Source organism: Aspergillus ochraceoroseus, assembly GCF_002846915.1.
Source record: "Aspergillus ochraceoroseus IBT 24754 chromosome Unknown P175scaffold_2, whole genome shotgun sequence".
NCBI classification, from domain to species: domain Eukaryota; kingdom Fungi; phylum Ascomycota; class Eurotiomycetes; order Eurotiales; family Aspergillaceae; genus Aspergillus; species Aspergillus ochraceoroseus.
Genome location: NW_024468477.1, coordinates 381,244 through 400,400, shown reverse-complemented (window position 1 = coordinate 400,400; position 19,157 = coordinate 381,244). Strand labels below are relative to the sequence as shown.

The following is a 19,157-nucleotide window of genomic DNA, read 5'->3' as shown; positions in this document are numbered from 1 at the left end:
CAAAACAGATGCATAATGAAACAAGACTGTCAAGTTGTAAACTCAAAGCCTTGCTGCTCTCCCTAGTGTTCCACCACCGCTATCCTCGAGGCGACTGGTTGGACCTTTCTGCTCTCAGTTTGGCGTTTCGGGCCTCTTGTTCTGGATCACGAGTTAGAATCACAGAGAAATAAATACACAACGGGGCCATACCTTTGACTTGTTTTATTTGTCGAATAGTATCATTGTGAATCTTCTCCCACTGGGCTTGATATCGTGCTAAGTCTGCAGCCGCAGACTTGCTAGTCCCTGAGGCACCACTTTTATCCATGGTAGTATGAGGATGAGAATGTTTCTGGTCGATTGTAGGAGCAAAGACAGCAGAGAGTGAAAAGACGCTTCAGTTTTAAAGACTGCACCGAGTACCGAGAGTATTCGAGTTGTGAATAGTTTTAGTTGGGGAAACTCGCCTCGTCTTATATATCAGCGGTTTACCAGAGCTGTGAATGTCACAATTGCCCGAAAGGAACAAAAAATAATAGAAGAAAAAAAGGTAAGAATTAAAAAAAATAAAAATTAAAAAAAAAATAAAATAAAATAAAACAGCCGCCCCTCCAATCGGTCCACCAACGCGAGGCACCATCTACCTGATCAGTAGCAACCACATGGCCGCCCTTTCGTCTACCCAGATGAGTAAACCTCCACACATCATCTGGGTAGGCAGAAATGATCCCCGGCCGCAATGGCGAAAATGTCTCCGTTGAAATATGCGGCGAGAGATTGACTTTCGAAACATTCCCTCGCCGTCTCGCGAGCCCCGATTGGCCGGGGAATCTCTGGCAGGGGCTTCCAAGAGCGCAACCAGAAAACTGGACACTGCGGGAGAGAGAACACGTAGTTCACATGCCGTCGACCTCTAAGCTGTGTGACAGGCCGTCGGGATCGAAGGTTTTGGTTTCATTGGCCTTCCAACTCTCCGACCATGAGCGCGGATGGTATTCCGCAACTCAACAGCGCAAACCTAGGTAGAGGGGGCATTGGGCAGCCATCATTTAATCAGGCTTGGACGAATAGACGGATAGGCGAATTTAGGGGGAGCGAAGGGATGGGCTGGAAAAAAAATAAATGAAAAGGAGGAGAAGAAGGTGGTGGGTTACAGATGGAGTCGATAGAGAAAGATGTGGACAATGTACGCATACAATGCTTGCGCCTTACCGCTGCTTTCCCGCTCTGCTGGGATTCCCCCACGACTTCTTCTCTCTCTTTGCTTTTTCTTTCTCTGCGTTGTTTCATTTTCTTCCACTGTACTGGGGATGATGCAGTAACACTCATCGTTGTATTTGTGTTCTCATCCTTGCCTATTTACTCTACAGATGAATCATTTCCGTATCATCCATCCTCAACGATACTCTGCTGAGGATCTTCATCAACCCCCGCTATATTGCAGCAAACAAACGAAAACGAGAAAAAAAAAAAAGGATGAGACCCCTCTGCAGGATAGGTTACGACGGTGACCTCACGAGTCGATGTCGTAGGATGTGCCGTTCGAAGAGTAACCTTCATAGGTGGACAAGAGATACCACGGGGTCTCACATCGATGAGGGGTTCGAAATAAACCAACAGAGGCTATCCCAGAATTATTAGCCGAATTTCGCGCAGATCGAAACGTCAGTATCGCAATATTTAAAGTCGAACTAGGATTATTGACGAATATCAGACTGCTTTCCACAAGGCAACAATCAACTATGCCTGTCACCGGGCGGATTCGGTGCATCACTACGGAGCAGTTCTTATCGTTCTTTGATCCCGAACTTGACCAATCTCTGGCAGAGTTGACATCGTAAATCGATCGTCTGCCCTGATCTGACACACTTTTGCGGGAGGTAACTATGGACGCAGTCTGCGCCTCTACCGGTGCATATTGATATCGTCGAACTTTCCAGCTGCTACCCCTTGATGAACACGGGACAGAATGACATCAGTTACTGGTACAGTCCAATCGGGGAGCATCCGCGCCTTGTGCTAATATGCAGGCAGTCCAATTATGTTGGAGTTTCACCGCCACTTTCTGGTCAAACAAGGAACAAAATCGAACTCGCTATACTTCCTCCGGGTGAAGAACCCTCAACATTGGGTCTTGGGTGGCAGAAAAAAACAGAAATAAGCAATATACTACCTCTCACAGACGCCACAATCTCGCCAAAGTACCTTTTACCGATCTTGGCATCCATCGTACCATTGTCATCTAGAAACTGGGCAGATATATCTACCCCAAAATATCCACACTCTCTGGGGTGTCTTGTAAGGCGATGTGGACCCATTTTGTTCCACCAAGAATTGTCTTGCAAGGCCGTATATCTCAGCCCATGACTTAGAAAGCCTGAAAATCCACACAGTGAAACTACCATTTGTACAACATTAGGCTGTTCCTCAAGGCTGTACCGCTAGCTATAACTATCACACATTCCCATGACTCACGAGCCCGACGCACAAGAAATCATCTCATCTTATGTTGGCAGATCTGAGAAAAGTGCCTACTATTGAGGTAGCACTGCAGCAAGGCGTTACTCGGCACCAGGTACTTTTGACGCGTCTCACCCAGCCTCCTTTGTCCTGGCCTGATTTTCTTGCAGTGGTCTGATTCAGTGTACCTATCCAATTGTTTGGGATTTTTGCCAGTTTGCATTTTTCCCGTCTCCGGCTCCGTTCCACTGGGTACCTGATTGCTCTAGGTTATCTTGACACTAACGGTGATCGACAGTACAGACCGTTATTTTCTAGATAAAAAAAATAGAAGCCCTCCGGAAGTCGACCTTGGAATGAACGAGTCATGAGGCTGAAACACGACACCCATCTTTGTATACGGCTCAGCCTGCCGATCGGATCTTAATTTTACTTCTAGTTAAATGTGGCGTCTGACCTTGGTTGCTCCCTGCAATAGGGCCCAGACAAACCTGCCAAGTACGGGATGGAAGTACGTTGCACTGATACCAGGATGAGCCTGAAGCAGGAATATGAGTATAGGATTGACTACCCTCATTTTTATGGATGAATAAATCTGATTATATAAAACCATATATGTATAGTATAAGAACCAGCCAGCCCCAACCACCGTCAATAAGATGTGTACCCCAACCGTAGGCTACCAGTTGCTGAAATATTGTTTTTGCTCCGTTCATGGTAATCCACAGCTAAACACCAGGATAGCTTCTTGAATAGCTTTGGCTCACTGGGAGACGCGCTCACCTGGGTGCCATAATCTATAGGGCCTCGAACGACGTTCATCACCCTATCTATGCATTTACTATCAAGACAACCATGAATATTATTATATAGGTAACAGATGAAGTTATATTCTCTTGTTACTGTCATGAATTAACCAACAAGGAAAAGTAGGGTAGGCTTAGATGGTATGTATGTATGTAACCGCGGTCAATCCATTTTCTAGGTGAACTTAATAACCGCGCTATGATAAGAGTTACCTATAAGATTCTGGAATTATTCAGGATAAAGATTAGGTAGATTTGATTATTTAGGCACTACATAGCTCTTGCAGGTGAATATAAGTCTGGAGTAGTACATGCGCATAATTTCTTAGTTATAGTTTCTTCCAGGCTGTATATGTACCTACATACCTACCTTTGAGGTGGTGTAAAATGACGGCGGAAGACCCCTGCACCAACAACCTATAGTATACAGCACAGTTATCAGATAAGTCTCTCTCTGCTATCAAGATCAGCCCTTTTAACCCTTATTGCCCAGTGTCTCTTCCTCACGCGGTCCCATTCAGGTAATTGCCTTGTAGGATCCCAGATTATGATGTGCGCCACATAACAAATACAAGGATATGTTTGGTCTGCAAGATCAGCTCAGTTATCACTTTACGAGTGTTTTCTCGGATGGTTGTCTTGGTCTTTTCGCATCCCCATACCTCTTTTGGATCCCGGGCCCAGTGTCCGACATGTATTTAAGAGCTGCATGGGCTCTCTTTCTGATCCCTGTTCCCCAGAGCGACCGTGGGAGAAATCTCGTCTCCAGTTTCGCATCCGAACGCCCAACCATGTCGGAGGCAAAAACCGCAGTCGATATCCAGGATGAGAGCCGCCTGGCCCAGCTAGGATACAAGCAAGAGTTGAAACGGGACTGGACTTTGATGCACAATTTTGGCGTGTCTTTTTCGATTATTGTGAGATTGATTGCCCCGCGGTAAAACGTGCATATCGAGAGTCTGGGGATTTTCTAATATTTCAAAATGCAACAAGAGTGTCATCACGGGTATCACGACGTTATTCAGGTATGCATGCGTGTCTGCTTTCCCTCTACTGTTGATAATTCATGTGATGTCGAATTCATTTTAATCCCCTCCTCCCTTTTCCCCTATAGTTATGGACTCACCACAGGCGGACCCAGTACCATGATTTATGGCTGGATTGTTGTATCGTTAATGACCTTTTCTGTTGGCCTGAGTATGGCTGAGATTGTCTCGGCGATTCCGACTTCAGGTGGTCCCTATTTTTGGTCGGCCATGCTAGCTCCAGCCAAGTATGGTCCCTTTTTATCGTGGTTAACAGGGTGGTTCAATTTTGTCGGACAGGTACTTTCCCCATTCACAGTGACAGTATTTCATTTTTGCAGTGCTTACCATCCGGGGGGGGTGTTTCTTTTTCTTGTAGTTTGCGGTCACAACTGGAATCAGCTTCGGGTGCGCAGGCCTCATCGCAACAGCGGCGACGATCAAGACAGATTTCGAACCCACAGCAGGCAAGACTCTCGGGATCTACGCGGCAATTCTGGCCAGTCACGGGTTGGTCAATACATTCGGGGTCCATGTATTGCGATATCTCAATAATACGTCGATTGTGCTGCACAGTTTGGGAGTGGGTAGTTTGGCAATTGCGGTCGTCGCAAAGGCACCAACACATCGCTCCGCGGCGGAGGTGTTCCAGCACTTTTATGATGTAAGGAAGGGATTCGCACGTATGGCATGGCGGCTTTGAGGACTTTCTAACCCCTCGGTTCAGGGCACCGGTGACCCAGGCTGGTCGGATCGAGCCTCTCCAGCGTATGTCGCTATTTGCGGAATCCTTCTCAGTCAATACACTATCACAGGTAGCTTACCCTCACTCATTTCACACGAAGCGAGATATGCACGCACACATGTGGATTGAAATATAATAATAATATATACAGGATTCGATGCTTCTGCACATCTGTCGGAGGAAACTCACCGCGCCGACTGGAACGCCCCCATTGGCGTCCTGATGTCTATCGGTGTCTCCGCGATTTTCGGGTTCTTCCTACTCCTCTGCCTCCTCTTCTCTATACAAGATTTCGCGGCCACCATTGACCCCGACCAGAACTACGGCCAACCAGTCTTTAAGATCTTCGTCGATGTCTTTGGCGAGTCCGGCGCTCTGGCGTTGATCAGCTTGATCATTCTCTGCGTTTGGCATTGCGGACTCTTCAGCCTGACTAGTAACAGCCGCATGATGTTTGCCTTTTCGCGCGATGGCGCTCTCCCCCGGTTCTTTGACCACGTCGACGAGCGCTTCAAAAGCCCCATCCGCACGGTATGGCTGGCTGCATTTCTGGCGTTTTGCCTGGCCCTGCCGTCGCTAGGAAGTTCGGTCGCATTCTCGGCAGCGACCAGTATCGCGACAATCGGATTATATCTCAGTTATGCGATGCCGATTCTCATTGCGGTGATTTGGCCCGCGAATCTAACCAAGGGGCCGTTTGATCTGGGACGATTTTCGTGGCCCGTGGGCGTGATTGCTTGTCTGTGGGTGAGTTGACTTGCTTGGACGCTTCGAGGCGCAGCGGTTTACTCACAAGTTATAGGTTCTGTTTATTACGGTGGTGTTTTGCCTTCCGACTGCGAATCCCGTCACCGACCAAACGCTTAACTATACACCTGTGGCGGTCGGAATCGTCCTTGTCGGCACGTTGGGTACGTGGTTTCTCTGGGCTCATCGCTGGTTCCAAGGGCCGATGCGCCAGATTGAATTGGAGACAGCTGGGGTCCCAATCGAGGAACAGGCAGTATTAGAACAAACCACAGTAGTAGAGAAGATGCCGTAAGTTTTTAATAATAGATTACTCCGTACTCCGTACATAGTATAGAATCTGGAGATCGCAATTAACCATATTTCAAGTGGTCAGTGGTGAATTTGGTAGCTGTGCTGTGCGTGCGGACTACGGAGTACTCCGTATTACGCGGTTAATCCTCAACCCTGCGAGTACTTTTGGGCTCTAGCGCCTTCAGCCCTCCACGAACCTCTCGTTGCCATGATCCTTGTTTCAAGGTCTATCTTTGAGGCCGCAGCCACCCTCATATGACCTCAACCAGCGTAGCTCTCTTGAGCTGGGAGGAGGGAGAAAGTCACAAGGAGACCAATCCTTAGCGTGGCCGACCAGCGCTCGGAGCAAGGATGGGATGGATTTCCGATTTCGTCAGGAATCGATCCCGGTAATGAACCTGCCACCTGGTAGGAAGGCGTCGGGAGGAAGATCCCGAATTTCCTAGAAACTTCCCTGCTTGGAAGAAATAGACCCCTCGATCCGCTCCCCTGCAATTGCGGCCACACACAGTGCGAGCCAGAGAGCATATATACCTTGTCTTCAGGATTGCAAATAATTGAAAGAGCGATGGATCACTCAAGGTGATGGTGAGGTACGGCATCGATCGGAGAATCGGAGCAACAATCCATCCAGCCCAATGCCTGAGGCCGCCGCACCGGCTGCGTGGATCCGACCGCGGCTTTGGATTACCCGATGCGGTTAAGGGTGGTGTCTCACGTGATGCACAATCGCCAGCGCCGGGTCTGGGGGGAAAATAATGTATAGCATCAACTCACAAATCGGAGGACGCTGTTGCGTCAGGAATTCTCTCCCCTCATGCACGGTTGTTGCTGTTTGTATCCGTACCCTTGATGTCATCCAGCTGATCGAATCCGTCACCTGCGTCATTTGTACGGCTCCTCGAGTTCATCCGAGAATCCAACCATCCATCGTTTTCACTTCTCGGATGAACATAAAGGAAAAAGAGAAGGAGGGAAAGGGGTGGATGGTAGGGGGAAACCAAAAACTAACCTTGGTTCGGTTTCATCAACACGAGACCCATCACTATGCCGTCGGAGTACATCCTTTCCTTCATCTCCACTTCAGCTCCAGCTCCAGCCACAGGCAGGTTTTCTTATGGAATATTCAATAGACAATACGGCCGCCGGCGAATCCGATTGACTGATCCACACATGGTTTAGCATCGCTAGTATCTTGTCTGGGAATTTAGCGTGCGACGCAAGTATATATAGCCAGTAAGCACCACATAGGTCTTGCGTGGCTCGACGGTTTTATTTCAACATGGCTCTCCTGGATACCTTTCGCAGCGCTGTCGTCGCGTTGGCTGGTGTTGTTGTTGTCATAACCTGGTACCTCCTCTCATCCCTCTATCGGAAATGGAATCACTACCGTTTGGCCAAGGCAAACGGCTGCCAACCACCCCCGCATCTGAAGACATACGACCCTTTCTTGTCCCTCGATCGCCTCTATCTCAACTTGAAGATAGCGAAACAACGCAAAATCCTCGAGAATAATGAACGCCGCTTTCGGAAGTATGGCAATACCTTGGTCGCCCAGCGACTCAGAACTCCTGTCATCATTACCTGCGAGCCGCAGAATGTCAAGACCATTCTCTCTCTCAAGTTCAAGGACTACAGCATGGGAGACCGTCTTGACGTTTTCGGGCCTCTGCTGGGCCACGGCATCTTTACCAGCGATGGCGAGCACTGGGCCCAATCGCGCCAGATGATCCGGCCCAACTTTGTTAAGGAGCAAGTCGCTCATCTCGAAATCTTTGAGGACCTTATGGCCGACCTATTCGCGCTGATCCCAACGGATGGCACCACGGTTGATCTTCAGGACCTGTTCTTTTGCTTCACCATCGACTCGGCCACGGAATTTCTTTTCGGACACAGCGTGAAAACTTTGAAGAAGCGACTCTCCGCAGCGGTTGTGCACCATGAGCCCGACTTCGCCGCGGCTTTCAACTACGCACAGGACGCTATCGTCACCAATTCTCGTCTTGGTCTCCTGAGGATATTCAACCGTGACCGCAAATATGTGGAATCGAACCGCATCTGCCACGAGATGGTCGAGCAGTTCGTGGACAAGGCCCTGAAAGTACGCGAAAAGTACGACGAGGAGCAAGTGCTGGACGACGAATCCAAGGCTGGCAAGAAGTATCTGTTCCTGAATAGGTTGGCGCAGCAAACGGGTGACCGCAAGCGAATCCGTGACGAGTTGATGAACGTGCTCCTTGCCGGCCGGGACACAACGGCCTCGCTCCTGAGTAACATGTTTTTCATGCTGGCCAAGAACCCGAGAATCTGGGCCAAACTGCGCGAGGAAATCGCCACCTTGGAAGGCCGTGCGCCGACATACGAGCAACTCCGCAATCTGACCTATCTTAAGTACTGCATGAACGAATGTACGTCTGAGTTCAGTTTTCTTTGCTTCTCTCTTTCCTTTAATTCTTGATAAAAAAAAAAAAAAAAAAAAAAAAAAACTAAACTAACCCATTTAGCACTCCGCATGCACCCGGTTGTCCCTCTGAATTCCCGCACCGCCATTAGGGACACTATTCTCCCCGTTGGCGGCGGTCCGGATGGGCGCTCTCCCGTATTCGTCCCTAAGGGCACGATCGCCGCATATAGCCCGTGGGCCATGCACCGTCGCCACGACTACTTTGGCCCCGATGTGGAGGAATACCGACCGGAGCGATGGGAAGATTTGCGTCCGGGATGGGAGTATCTCCCATTCAACGGCGGACCGCGCATCTGTGTGGGCCAGCAATATGCACTCACGGAGGCCGGTTACGTGACGACGCGTCTTGTCCAGCAGTTTTCTGTTTTGGAGAGTCGGGACCCCGGTCCGTGGGAGGAGAACCTCACATTAACACTGTGCTCGTGGAACGGAACGAAGGTTAGCCTGCGGCATTAAATTGTAGTATAATCTCCATTTCTTTAATGAATAATGATTGTATCAACTGTTTTGTCCGTGAATTTCTGCTGGGTAGGCATTCTGATTCTGATTTGCGATTATGGACTGGACTTGGGCGGGTCTGCATGATGAACCAATCCATGCCTAAGAGCTTACAGAGTCCATTCCATAATAACTAACTATTGAACGACAGACAGATATCGATCACGGGGTCCAAGAGTCCAGATCCGTCCCCGTAACAACATCCTCCCACTCGCTCAGCATCCTCAATGTCTCCTCGCAGCTTGTGCGGATACGGTCCACTGCATCCTGTCCCAGGGGCACCGCCGCCGTCCTCGGCCACTCGCGCCCAGCGGCCCCGTTCTCCCCTCGAACAATATCAACGATCCGCGCCGCTCCCTTGCGGGCATCGCCCCTCTCCTTCCCGGCCGCGTTTTGAAACGTATCGAACACCCCGCGCGTGATCGCCTCGTACGCGGGCACGCCGGTCTGCATGAACACGGAGTTCCGCGCGGTGAGGATCTCCGTGCGGAATTGGCCCGGTTCCACCAGCAGGGTTCGGATGCCCAGCGACGACACTTCCAGGCGCAGGGCGTCTGTCGCAACTAGACATAGAGCCGGTAAGCCCGGGATTGCGTGAAGCGGGAATAAGTTTCTAGGGTAGGGTAGGGTAGGGTGGGGGACTACTTACGGCGCAGCGCGGCTTTGGAAGCAGAGTACGCTCCGATCGTCGGCCAGGTCTGCCACGAAGCCATGGAGCCCATGGTCACGATCGTGGCCGACGCGCGGGCTCGGAAATGAGGCAAGAACGCCCGGGTGGTGTTGAGGGTGCCGAACAGGTTCGTCGCGAACTGGGTCGCATACTCGTCGTCTCTTAAGGACCATCCATCAGTCCTGTTCAAAAAAAAAAAAAAAAAAAAAAAGCTCTGCTCACCGCATGTCCTCCAGCGTGCCAAAGTGTCCGTAGCCCGCGTTGTTCACCAGCACGTCCACCCGGCCGTGGATTGCAATCGCTTCCGCTGCTTTGGCGTCCAGGTCTCGCTGCGGAGCCGTGATGTCCAGCGCCAGGGTACTGGCCCCGAGCTCTGCGAGGTGGGAGATTCTGGCAACGTTGCGAGCGGTTGCTATTACCTTGTCGCCGCGGGCTAGAGCCTCTTTGACGAACTCGGTTCCGAAGCCGGAGGAAGTTCCGGTAATGAGCCAGACGAGTGCCATTTTTTTTTTCCCTGAGTTGTTGTGAGATTTGAGATTGAGATTTGTAGAGAGAGAGAGAGACAAGTCATCCCAAGGCGAGCCGTGATTTATAGCTGTTGTCAATTCCCGTTCCCAGCCCGACGCCATCAATCAACTATCTGTATACTCCCCCGAAAACAATCGGAGACTGTTCTCAGGTTTTAGGTATAGCGCCTGATCGGAAATGGTTGCTGAGGCTGGATTCAGGTCCGAAAACTTTCGGGCGAGGAAATGCTTGATTCCATTGGGCAACAGGACTAGTATTTAGAGTATTTAGAAGTATATTGTCTAATAGTGAGGCCTTCTGAGATAGTTAATCCTTACTTAGGTAGCTTAGGTAGCAGCAGGCTTACGAAGGATTCGATACATATACAGAAATGTGTAAAAAGACCAGTATTTAAGCTTTTTTAATAAAGGACTCCTCCCTAGAGAAAAGATATTTAACCCTGGTAGTCGATAACGACGTTGAGCGTGATGGCGCGGTTCTCAGAGATATTCCCCCCGATCCCCCCCACAGCCGTTTCGGCGCTCGTATAGGCGTTGTTCACAGAGGCCGCGTTGGGAGTAATGCTCGAGCAGACCGCGCTGACCGACTCGCAGATCTGCATGCCCTGCACGGTCAGGCCGGCGTTCTGGGCCATGATCGCGGACACATCGAAGCCCGACCAGCCGTTGTTGACGGTGCTGCCGAAGTCGAATTCCCCCCAGGTGCTGGAGTATCCGCCATTGGCGTCGGTAGGGATCGACGAGCCCGGCGCCGCAGCGAAGCCGCCGTTGCTGTTGCCGTCAAAGGCAACGTATCGGGTCTGGCCGGGGCTCAGGGTGAGGGTGAGGGCCGAGTGGCCGTACCAGCCGTCCATCTGGTTATCGGGGCCGTACTTGTTGAAGAAGACGATGGTCCAGTCCTCGGAGTTCTGGCCCGTGATCTGGGCCACGTACTGGTAGCTCGACGCCTCGGAGGCGGAGACTTCGATGATGTTGCTGCCCCAGGGGTTTCCGACGTTGCCCTCGTAGGTGTTGCCGGAGCCGGAGCCGGAGGTAGAGCCACCAAAGCCAGCGGTGGAGTATGAGGACGTCTGGCGTCTCGCGTGGCCCTGCACCCGAGCGAGGCAGCTGGTGGTGAGAGCTGCCAGCAGCAGGAGAGAGATGGTGAATTGCATTTTGTGTGTGTGTGTGTGTGTGTGTGTGTGTGTGTGTGTGAAGGGGGGATGTGAAAAGGAAAGGAATGGAACGTCGCGTCAAGCGATAGGAATGGGATAAGTTTGATCTGTTACACTGGGTAACAGGACAGCAGACTTGGTTAAAAGAATGTGGTATAGTTGGCACTATCAACGACAACTAAAAAGAGAGTTGAGTTTGGACAGGAAAGAGAAAAAGGGATGCTGGAAGTCTAGAATCAACCCGAGGGTTTCTTACCCAATATATAGCCCTTTGGAACGAACTTTCATCCTGCGCCGCTGTCATCCGATTCTTCACTCGAGTCTTGAATCCATGGAGGTGCGATGAATGACCCTTGGGCCGAGAGTGGCCTCCTGGGACGAACATGCGGAAGAGATGGTAGCTCTGTGGGCATTGTGATCAATGGATTGAATGGTAGGAACCGTAGTGAATCAGAAGCTGGAAAGCCAGCAAAGAGTAACACGATTGGACCCATTGATGTGGACTTCTGGATCGTCACATTGGCACCAATGGACTGTCTGTACCTGAATCGAGAACCGGCATTAGCAGGATCGAAGAAAGTAGTATACCATTGGTTTGGAGTATCAAGTTGCTACACGAATCAATGGGAATGGATATCATAGACCCACCGCCGCATTATTTCCTGATACATTCTTTATTCCATAGAAACCATCCGTTAATCCAGAGTGGTGAGCTATCTTCTGAACCGGACGTCGTATTGCACATGTCTTGTTGCCCTAACCCTGAAGCCCTAACAAGACACCCCGAGTCTCTCTCTCAACGGTGCTTTGACTCTTAACAACACTCATGGATAATATAATGTATCCCATACAAGTCCACCATGTGAAGAAAACTCCGAGAACAAAAACTCTAGATTCCGAGCCGTGGATCGCAAAGTCTAGACCAGGGGCAAAAACCAGACTTCGCCATGTGGTTCTCTGAAAAAAAAAAAAAAACAAAAAGCCCCCTGACTAATCCCAGACGCAGCCAATGTGACTGCTTTCCACAACTGAATTCTCCAAGAATTGTCAAATCCTTTTGCTTTCCGAAGTCAGAACCGTGGATGGTTGATTGCTCTGGTCAAGGCCAGTGGTGAGGCGTTCTTGAGCGTCCGAGTTTTCCCATCTGTACCTGAACCGCAGCCACCACACACTTCACGCAATTGGGAAAGGAGCTGGTAAGTGAAAGAAAAACAAAATAAATAAAGTAAATAAAATAATAATAATAATAATAAAAAAAAATGAAATTTGGCCACGCGGTTGACAGAGTAGCCACGCATAAACCCTACTACTATCCATTGCCGTCGCCGCTGGTTGATGCGTACGTATACAGAATCCGGCTCCACTGTTAAATAACCAACTATGTATCGCCTACTCATACTTTCTTTGAAGTCAAAAGGCCCCAATTGACTGCTTTCCGCGAGTTACCGTAACCTTCGCAGTAAGATCGAAGCCCTAGGTCAGTGGGCACTCGCTTACCCTTGAGACCCGCTGAGTGGTTCTCTACGGAGTACAGGTAGAAAGTTAGTGACTGCATCTGGGAGAGGATACGAGAGATGATTAGATCGTCATCCATAATTGAACAATTGACCCTAGTGGTTTTATACGGCGAAGAAGTATCGTCGTCTTAGTTCCCTAGGTAGATCAATGGATTGCCGCATTTATTGGAGGAACTACGGGCCAGGCCAACATCTCATTCAACAGGGTAGAATTGATATACATATGTATCCTGAAACCTGTCCGATCGATCGTGAGCTCATAAGGAATCTTGTGCCAGAGATTTTCAAGGTTTCCCAAGTGGCGATGGTGAAGTTTCTTTGAGTTTGGTCTATGATTATATTAATCGTAAAGTTCTCGCTCGTTAGAATTTCCTACTTTGGAATTGAGGATTTCTCGTTTCCTTGTTTATTTTATTTTATTTTATTATTATTAAGATACTGATTATTTATGAATAATTCCGATGTGTGGATAAGTATTATAGAATAGACTTAAATCTCCTTCAAAAATCCAACCTCGACAATCCTATCAATCGGAAGTCCCAGAGAAGCCATCTTCGCCCTCGTATTTTCCCTTAGCCAGAGGAAAATGCCGAGAATCAGACGGCGGAATATGTTTGTGCCCTGTTTGATCTTCATCTCCTCCTTGCCCATGATATATATCACCCGGCGCGAGTACGCGTTGTCGAGCCTTTCCAGACGATTCTGGGACCGACTACTCCGGCTGAGTTGGCTAGACTGACTGCCTTCTGCGACAACTTCAGGGATACCTTCCATCGTACCTCTTCTGTCGTCGCCCCGCTGCACTATATACTCGCGGATCTGTGCCGTGATCACCTCCGCCATATCCGAAGGGATGATCTCGTCGTTGTAGCCGTAGCGTACTACCAGACGGTAACTATCCGGGATGGCCAGTCGAGAGACCGTGTACCTTTCTTCAGACGGCACACAGGGCCTTTCGAGTGGTCGCAGGTGGAAGAAAACAATCGCCTCGGGGATGGAGGTGAGCTTAAGGACGAACTGGCTAAAAACCGTGGGCGTGGTCTCCCCAGCTTTATCAAAGAAGACGCTTAATCCCTTGGTGGTGCTTAGTGTAGTTCCTCCGAAGCGATCTGTCAGATGGAGCTGCCCTTCTGCGCCCTTGACGACGATATGTGATGTCGGGAAGCGATCCTCTGCTTCTGCGAACCATTGCTGCTCCTTCCCATAGCGCCAGAGGAGGAAGATCAAGGCTAGTAACGTCGCAAGAGCAAGGGTAAACCATGCGCCGTGGGGGACTTTCGTCAACGCCGAGGATAGATATGCACCGTCCAAAGAACCAATTATGAGGAAAGGCAGCACGACGAAGAGGGGGTTGATGCGCCAGACGAAGATCGCTGCGAGGCTGACCATGCACGTATCGAAGAATGTCACAAACATGACGCAGACACCGTATGCATTTCCGAGGGATGTAGTCTTTGCAAGTTAGTAATGGTTTTCGCGGTTGATGGAGAAGCCGCACATTATTGTAGATTGAAGCCACAAGGATCGTCGCGATCATGAGAAGCCAGTTCACAAGAGGGATATACAGCTGGTTATGGAATATTTTGGACGTGTGAACGACTTTCATTTGGGGGAAATACGAAAGCTTCATAACTTGGTTCAGGAGCTGGAAGCAGTTAAAGAGATGTTTCAACCTATATTCAAAGAAACTTACCTGGAAAGTTGCGGTTATGATAGCCTGCGAGGCGACAATGGCCGCCAAAATTGCAATAACTAAAGAAGGATATATGGTGCCTGGTGGCGCCGCATTAAAAAAAGGATTTGAGTACGCCTCTGGATGAACACTGATATAGGCTGCCTGTCCGATATACGCTAGCAGCAGGCAGGGGAACGTGTAGCAAAGCCAGCTGATCTGAATGGCTCTCCTGCTGAAAGCTCCAAGATCCGCAAAGAGAGCTTCAACACCAGTAAAAGCTAGCAATGTGCCGCTAAGTGTCTTCCAACCTTGTGTACCGTGGCGAGAAAGAAACTCGAAAGCCAACCCGGGGTTGAAAGCAATGAATACTCCAGCATCGTATTTGGCAAGATTGTAGATCCCAAAGACAGCATTGAATCCCAGCCATACTATAACAATTGGTGAGAAAGCCAAGGTGATCTTTGTAATCCCCAAGGGCTGGATCAGGAATAGCACCACTAGTATGGCGTCCGTTACCCCAATCACCGTGCCTTTCGATATGTGTGGAGAGACCACCTCGATACCTTGCACAGCACCCAGCACCGATTGGGCTGGGGTGAGGACTCCATCTGAGATGACCATAGTCACTGCCAAGATTCCCATCACCTTCAGCAAAAACTTTGCAAACTTGCTTGACTCTAGTCGGTGGCGCGCATATTTGCTGGCCCGTTCGAGATCGAGAGTAGGATATCTCTTCATCAGGATAAAAGATGCTTCTCTAGGATCGCGATTGGTGATATTCATCTAGGCAAAGATAGTCAGCGTAGGCCTTGAAGGAAGCATGAAACCCCGCTTACGTAGCGACTGAGCAGAGAATAGGTGCTAAATGTGCCCCCCTCCCCTTCGTTATCTGCGTGCAGGATGATGATGATGTATTTAACCGTGACCATCATAAATAAAGTCCAGATGATGATCGAGAGCACCCCGACGAGGTCTTCACGTGAGGGAGGTTCAGTAAAGGTAGAGGAGTACACATAAAGCGGACTAGTTCCTATGTCACCATAGATAACTCCAATAGATTGGTAGGCAAGCCAAAGAAGCATTTTCCCTTTGAAAACCTATATACGTCAGCCATCATCGGGCATTTCTCCAGGTTTACATCATCATATCATACCTGCTTCTTCCTGAAGTCGCCAGGTTTGCGTAAACCTGGGTCATCATCTTCGTCGACATCATGCTGGGAAGACGAGAGCCGAGATTGAGTATTCAAGTCATCGCTTGATGACCGGGGGTTGCGCTCATATATGGCTGGCACTTGCTCCGCCGCAATCGAGTTCATCCCAGGCAAGATGGCGCGAGTATAGCAGAAACCTGGGAGAGTACAAAACGCTTACCCCAGGGCCTTGGGACACATCAGCATTTTATCAGAAAATATCTTGCAAGGGCGTAGAGTTCCTTGATCAGCCTACTTCCGCGTTAATCGGTAATGGCCACGAAGGAACCTTATTAGATCTAATCCCGCTCACCAAGACAATCCTGGTAAGATTCGCCCTGTCGAACCGCCTCTAGGTCGCAACGCTACATCTTAAATTTTGCAAAGGAACCATTCACCAGCTCAAAACGAGGCCTAGAATACAAAAACCCTTATCTCTAGTTGTGCAGGATCCGCGCCGTTGGGTGTTCATTTCCTGACATGAGGTAATTTTCGAGGCCAATCGCCCATCCACTGAAGCGTACGGGGGTCGCTGCGGGATTAACCGTTGCCAATTGAACCTGGCTTCCTCATGCAGGACCAACGCGAGCTTGACAGATTACTCAATCGATCATGCAAGATAGTGGAAATCAAAATCGCCATCGAAAAGTCTACGTCGCGTAATTAAGATCCAGAACGATATCCAGTGGCCAGAGCTATGTGACATCATAAATCATATGGCCGTTAGCAAAGCCCCGGTAATGGTTCATGCCACTCACACTGCAAACCCCGTTTCCAGCTTCCCTGGTGGTGATCTGACCATGCTGACCTTTGGATCGAGACGGGTGCGCCATCACTCTTGGCTATTTGGGTAGAGGCTCTGTGTTTTTGTGCGCCTATGCAGGCTGCAAGGATAGACCGTATATCTCGTCAAATATTATAGATAGAAATAAAGACACGATTCGTAGATGTTAGATGTTGGAACGAGCAAAAGCTGTGGTATGCGAAACATGCACGTGAAGCGACCCCGCAGCCGACGATCCGCAAATAACTTTCCTACAACCTTCATAACTTTCGGGGATGGAGACTAACCAGCCACCACAGAGGGCAGAGCTTCGAAACAGGAGGTCGAGGTCGGGTGAGTGCTGTGAGACATGAGATGGGCTATTATTCTGACCAGCGTACTAAGGATGCAATACCTGTCGTGCACGCAAGGTAACCTCGACTCCCAACACACGCGGAGCGCGTTGATATCTAACCAATTTTGGGTGATAGGTCAAATGTGATGAGCGCCCAGATGGATGTGCGAATTGTGAAAGGCTCCAGCTTCCGTGTTTAGGGTACAATGGACACCCTACTAGTCGACATTCGGATCCCCGTACTCGGGCGAGGCGAACTTATAAGTCCTGTCCAGAATGTCGCCTAGCTAGAGCCAAATGCTCCGGTGAACGGCCCTCTTGCTCACGATGTCAAGAGAAGCACCTGCAATGTCGGTATGGGGAAAATACCGAACCTGAATGGACCCAGCGACTGGCATCGGCTGTAGCGCGAGCTGATACGCCTACCCCTGATGAACCGAGTTCCACACCACAACATGAGCCAGAACTAGAACATACCCATTTATCTTGGTAAATATCGTATTGCCTTTGCTTACAGAACCTGAAACTGATAGGTAGTTTGGTTAGGATAACATCTTCCCATCTTCCCGATAAGATCAAGGTGAACGCGCTGGTTGACCAGTATTTCACTCATATCCATCCGATTCGTTGCTTTGCGTTTATTCACAGACCATCATTTTTACGCAGGGTAGATGAGGAATTAAGCCAAAACTCAAGACCAACCACGCTCTTGCACATAGTCTGTGCATTGGGTGCCCAGTAAAATAGCCCTCCCCCATTTTCTTGGGTTTGCTGACGTGATTCTAGATTCTATACCCTGGAGTACAGTACCATGACTCAAGCTCTTTCTCGAAAATTTATCTTGCGGGCCGGTTCTCACTGGGCGGACACAGCATACAAGATGCTTCTTGAGAGCCTGGATAAAATCTCGATTGAGAACCTTATGTCAGCACAGCTAATCTACGACTATGCATTACGTGTTGGGAATTTTGCGCAGGCATTTATGCTTGGAGGACTTACCGCGCGCATGGCTCAAGCTTTGCAAATCAATCTCGAATATTCCACTGACGTGCTTTGCCAAGAACCGGGCCATAACCTTTCTGTAACTGCAAGGGAAGGGCGTCGTCGGCTCATGTGGAGTTGCTTTGTGACAGATGCGCTTCTTGGGAGTGGAGTTGATCAGCTTATGCTGGTTGACGAGAGCGATGTGAAGATCCAGCTTCCTTGCAATGAGCGTAAGTTTCTTGAAGGAACATCCTGTATTACAAGAACCTTGAATGGTACGGTTTTGGGGTTTCTTCCGTCAGAGGCCATCCCTCCAAACCCCGATGAGAATATGGGTCTCATGGCGTATTTTATCCAACACATACGCGTCAGAAAACAAGTGCTGCGCTATATTAAGCACCTTGATACCGCTAGATCTCCATGGCTAGCAGATTCCGAGTTTGCTATACTCGATAAAGCATGCAACGACTGGTATGACTCACTCCCGATAAACTTGCAGTTCACAGCATCGACCATCTACGCACGCAAAGCTTCTTCCCAATTAGGGGCCTTGGTGCTCCTTCATTGCGCTCACCATCAGACCCTCTGTGATCTTTATCGCCTAGGAGCCCCGGCATTGTTCAAACTTCGCTCAGCTATTGAATTTCCCCCGGAACAGAGCGAATTCCTTCGAAAGCTACAATGGGATCTCTATGAAGCAGCCAAGGCTTTGGCCGCAATATTAGGAGAAGCAGAGCGACATGGCTCATATATTTTATCGGATACCTGGCTTCCAAGCATCACATATGACAGCTCTCGTATCATGCTCTATTATCTCACACAGCTCATCGATCCTCGGGAACAAGACAGCAAAGATTTAGTTTTGCAGACAATTCCTTACTTGCAAAGTAACATTAGGGCACTAAAAGCCATGCAAGCCTTGAACGCAGTCTCCGAGCCTCTTGTTCGTACCTCTCCTACAGCGGGGGTGTATTACCACTAACGGTCTCAGTGTAATGCTGCAGAAACGATGTTGCGGCGATTAGGTGCCGAAGCCGAAATCGTTGGTCCTAGCAGAAACATAATTCCAGACGACCCTTATCTTCCAGACCCGGAGGATGCTAATAGGCAAAGTCCCCCGGGTATTCCGGCTCAAAGTGCCCCAGACTACGTCCTCAACCCGCTCTCGATTTACCGCATGGCTCGAAAGACGATACCCGAAAGGCACGCCCCAGAACGCATTGCCTCGTCCGCAACTAGCGGCGTTCACCAGCCCAGCGATGTGTCTCCACCTACGCTGAATCCAGGAGCTGACGAACT

At 49.5% G+C, this 19,157-nt stretch overlaps 9 protein-coding genes across 9 annotated transcripts; 3 read left to right on the top strand and 6 right to left on the bottom strand.

The window, feature by feature from the left end:
• Nucleotides 1-79: 79 nt before the first annotated feature.
• On the bottom strand, nucleotides 80-310 carry P175DRAFT_0529386 (uncharacterized protein; the record flags this gene model as incomplete). Its single annotated transcript, XM_040899688.1, has 2 exons — nucleotides 80-141; nucleotides 193-310. The coding sequence occupies 2 exons, from the start codon at nucleotides 308-310 to the stop codon at nucleotides 80-82; spliced, it is 180 nt and encodes a 59-aa protein (XP_040753727.1).
• A 1,185-nt stretch (nucleotides 311-1,495) lies between these two features.
• P175DRAFT_0529384 (uncharacterized protein) lies at nucleotides 1,496-2,300 on the bottom strand (the record flags this gene model as incomplete). Its single annotated transcript, XM_040899687.1, has 2 exons — nucleotides 1,496-1,931; nucleotides 2,167-2,300. 2 exons carry the CDS (start codon nucleotides 2,298-2,300, stop codon nucleotides 1,496-1,498), a joined length of 570 nt encoding a protein of 189 aa, XP_040753726.1.
• A 1,739-nt stretch (nucleotides 2,301-4,039) lies between these two features.
• Nucleotides 4,040-6,060, top strand: P175DRAFT_0432296 (uncharacterized protein; the record flags this gene model as incomplete). Its single annotated transcript, XM_040893533.1, has 7 exons — nucleotides 4,040-4,165; nucleotides 4,242-4,273; nucleotides 4,363-4,573; nucleotides 4,653-4,937; nucleotides 5,001-5,088; nucleotides 5,170-5,765; nucleotides 5,821-6,060. 7 exons carry the CDS (start codon nucleotides 4,040-4,042, stop codon nucleotides 6,058-6,060), a joined length of 1,578 nt encoding a protein of 525 aa, XP_040753725.1.
• Nucleotides 6,061-7,341: 1,281 nt separating this feature from the next.
• Nucleotides 7,342-8,979, top strand: P175DRAFT_0432646 (cytochrome P450; the record flags this gene model as incomplete). Its single annotated transcript, XM_040893552.1, has 2 exons — nucleotides 7,342-8,467; nucleotides 8,564-8,979. The coding sequence occupies 2 exons, from the start codon at nucleotides 7,342-7,344 to the stop codon at nucleotides 8,977-8,979; spliced, it is 1,542 nt and encodes a 513-aa protein (XP_040753724.1).
• A 204-nt stretch (nucleotides 8,980-9,183) lies between these two features.
• On the bottom strand, nucleotides 9,184-10,194 carry P175DRAFT_0529381 (putative short-chain oxidoreductase; the record flags this gene model as incomplete). The annotated part of the gene is made up of 3 exons (XM_040899686.1): nucleotides 9,184-9,584; nucleotides 9,671-9,852; nucleotides 9,914-10,194. The coding sequence occupies 3 exons, from the start codon at nucleotides 10,192-10,194 to the stop codon at nucleotides 9,184-9,186; spliced, it is 864 nt and encodes a 287-aa protein (XP_040753723.1).
• A 458-nt stretch (nucleotides 10,195-10,652) lies between these two features.
• On the bottom strand, nucleotides 10,653-11,372 carry P175DRAFT_0555007 (putative allergen; the record flags this gene model as incomplete). The annotated part of the gene is made up of 1 exon (XM_040900601.1): nucleotides 10,653-11,372. One exon carries the CDS (start codon nucleotides 11,370-11,372, stop codon nucleotides 10,653-10,655), a length of 720 nt encoding a protein of 239 aa, XP_040753722.1.
• A 284-nt stretch (nucleotides 11,373-11,656) lies between these two features.
• Nucleotides 11,657-12,966, bottom strand: P175DRAFT_0529379 (uncharacterized protein; the record flags this gene model as incomplete). The annotated part of the gene is made up of 2 exons (XM_040899685.1): nucleotides 11,657-11,983; nucleotides 12,772-12,966. The coding sequence occupies 2 exons, from the start codon at nucleotides 12,964-12,966 to the stop codon at nucleotides 11,657-11,659; spliced, it is 522 nt and encodes a 173-aa protein (XP_040753721.1).
• A 412-nt stretch (nucleotides 12,967-13,378) lies between these two features.
• Nucleotides 13,379-15,882, bottom strand: P175DRAFT_0529378 (uncharacterized protein; the record flags this gene model as incomplete). Its single annotated transcript, XM_040899684.1, has 5 exons — nucleotides 13,379-14,341; nucleotides 14,388-14,534; nucleotides 14,583-15,347; nucleotides 15,401-15,661; nucleotides 15,718-15,882. 5 exons carry the CDS (start codon nucleotides 15,880-15,882, stop codon nucleotides 13,379-13,381), a joined length of 2,301 nt encoding a protein of 766 aa, XP_040753720.1.
• Nucleotides 15,883-16,798: 916 nt separating this feature from the next.
• On the top strand, nucleotides 16,799-18,819 carry P175DRAFT_0452587 (Zn(II)2Cys6 transcription factor; the record flags this gene model as incomplete). Its single annotated transcript, XM_040894521.1, has 5 exons — nucleotides 16,799-16,873; nucleotides 16,925-16,950; nucleotides 17,011-17,363; nucleotides 17,541-17,612; nucleotides 17,682-18,819. Coding segments are annotated over exons 1-5 (1,647 nt in total), but the record flags the coding sequence as incomplete, so codon positions are not given.
• Between the last annotated feature and the right edge of the window lie 338 nt (nucleotides 18,820-19,157).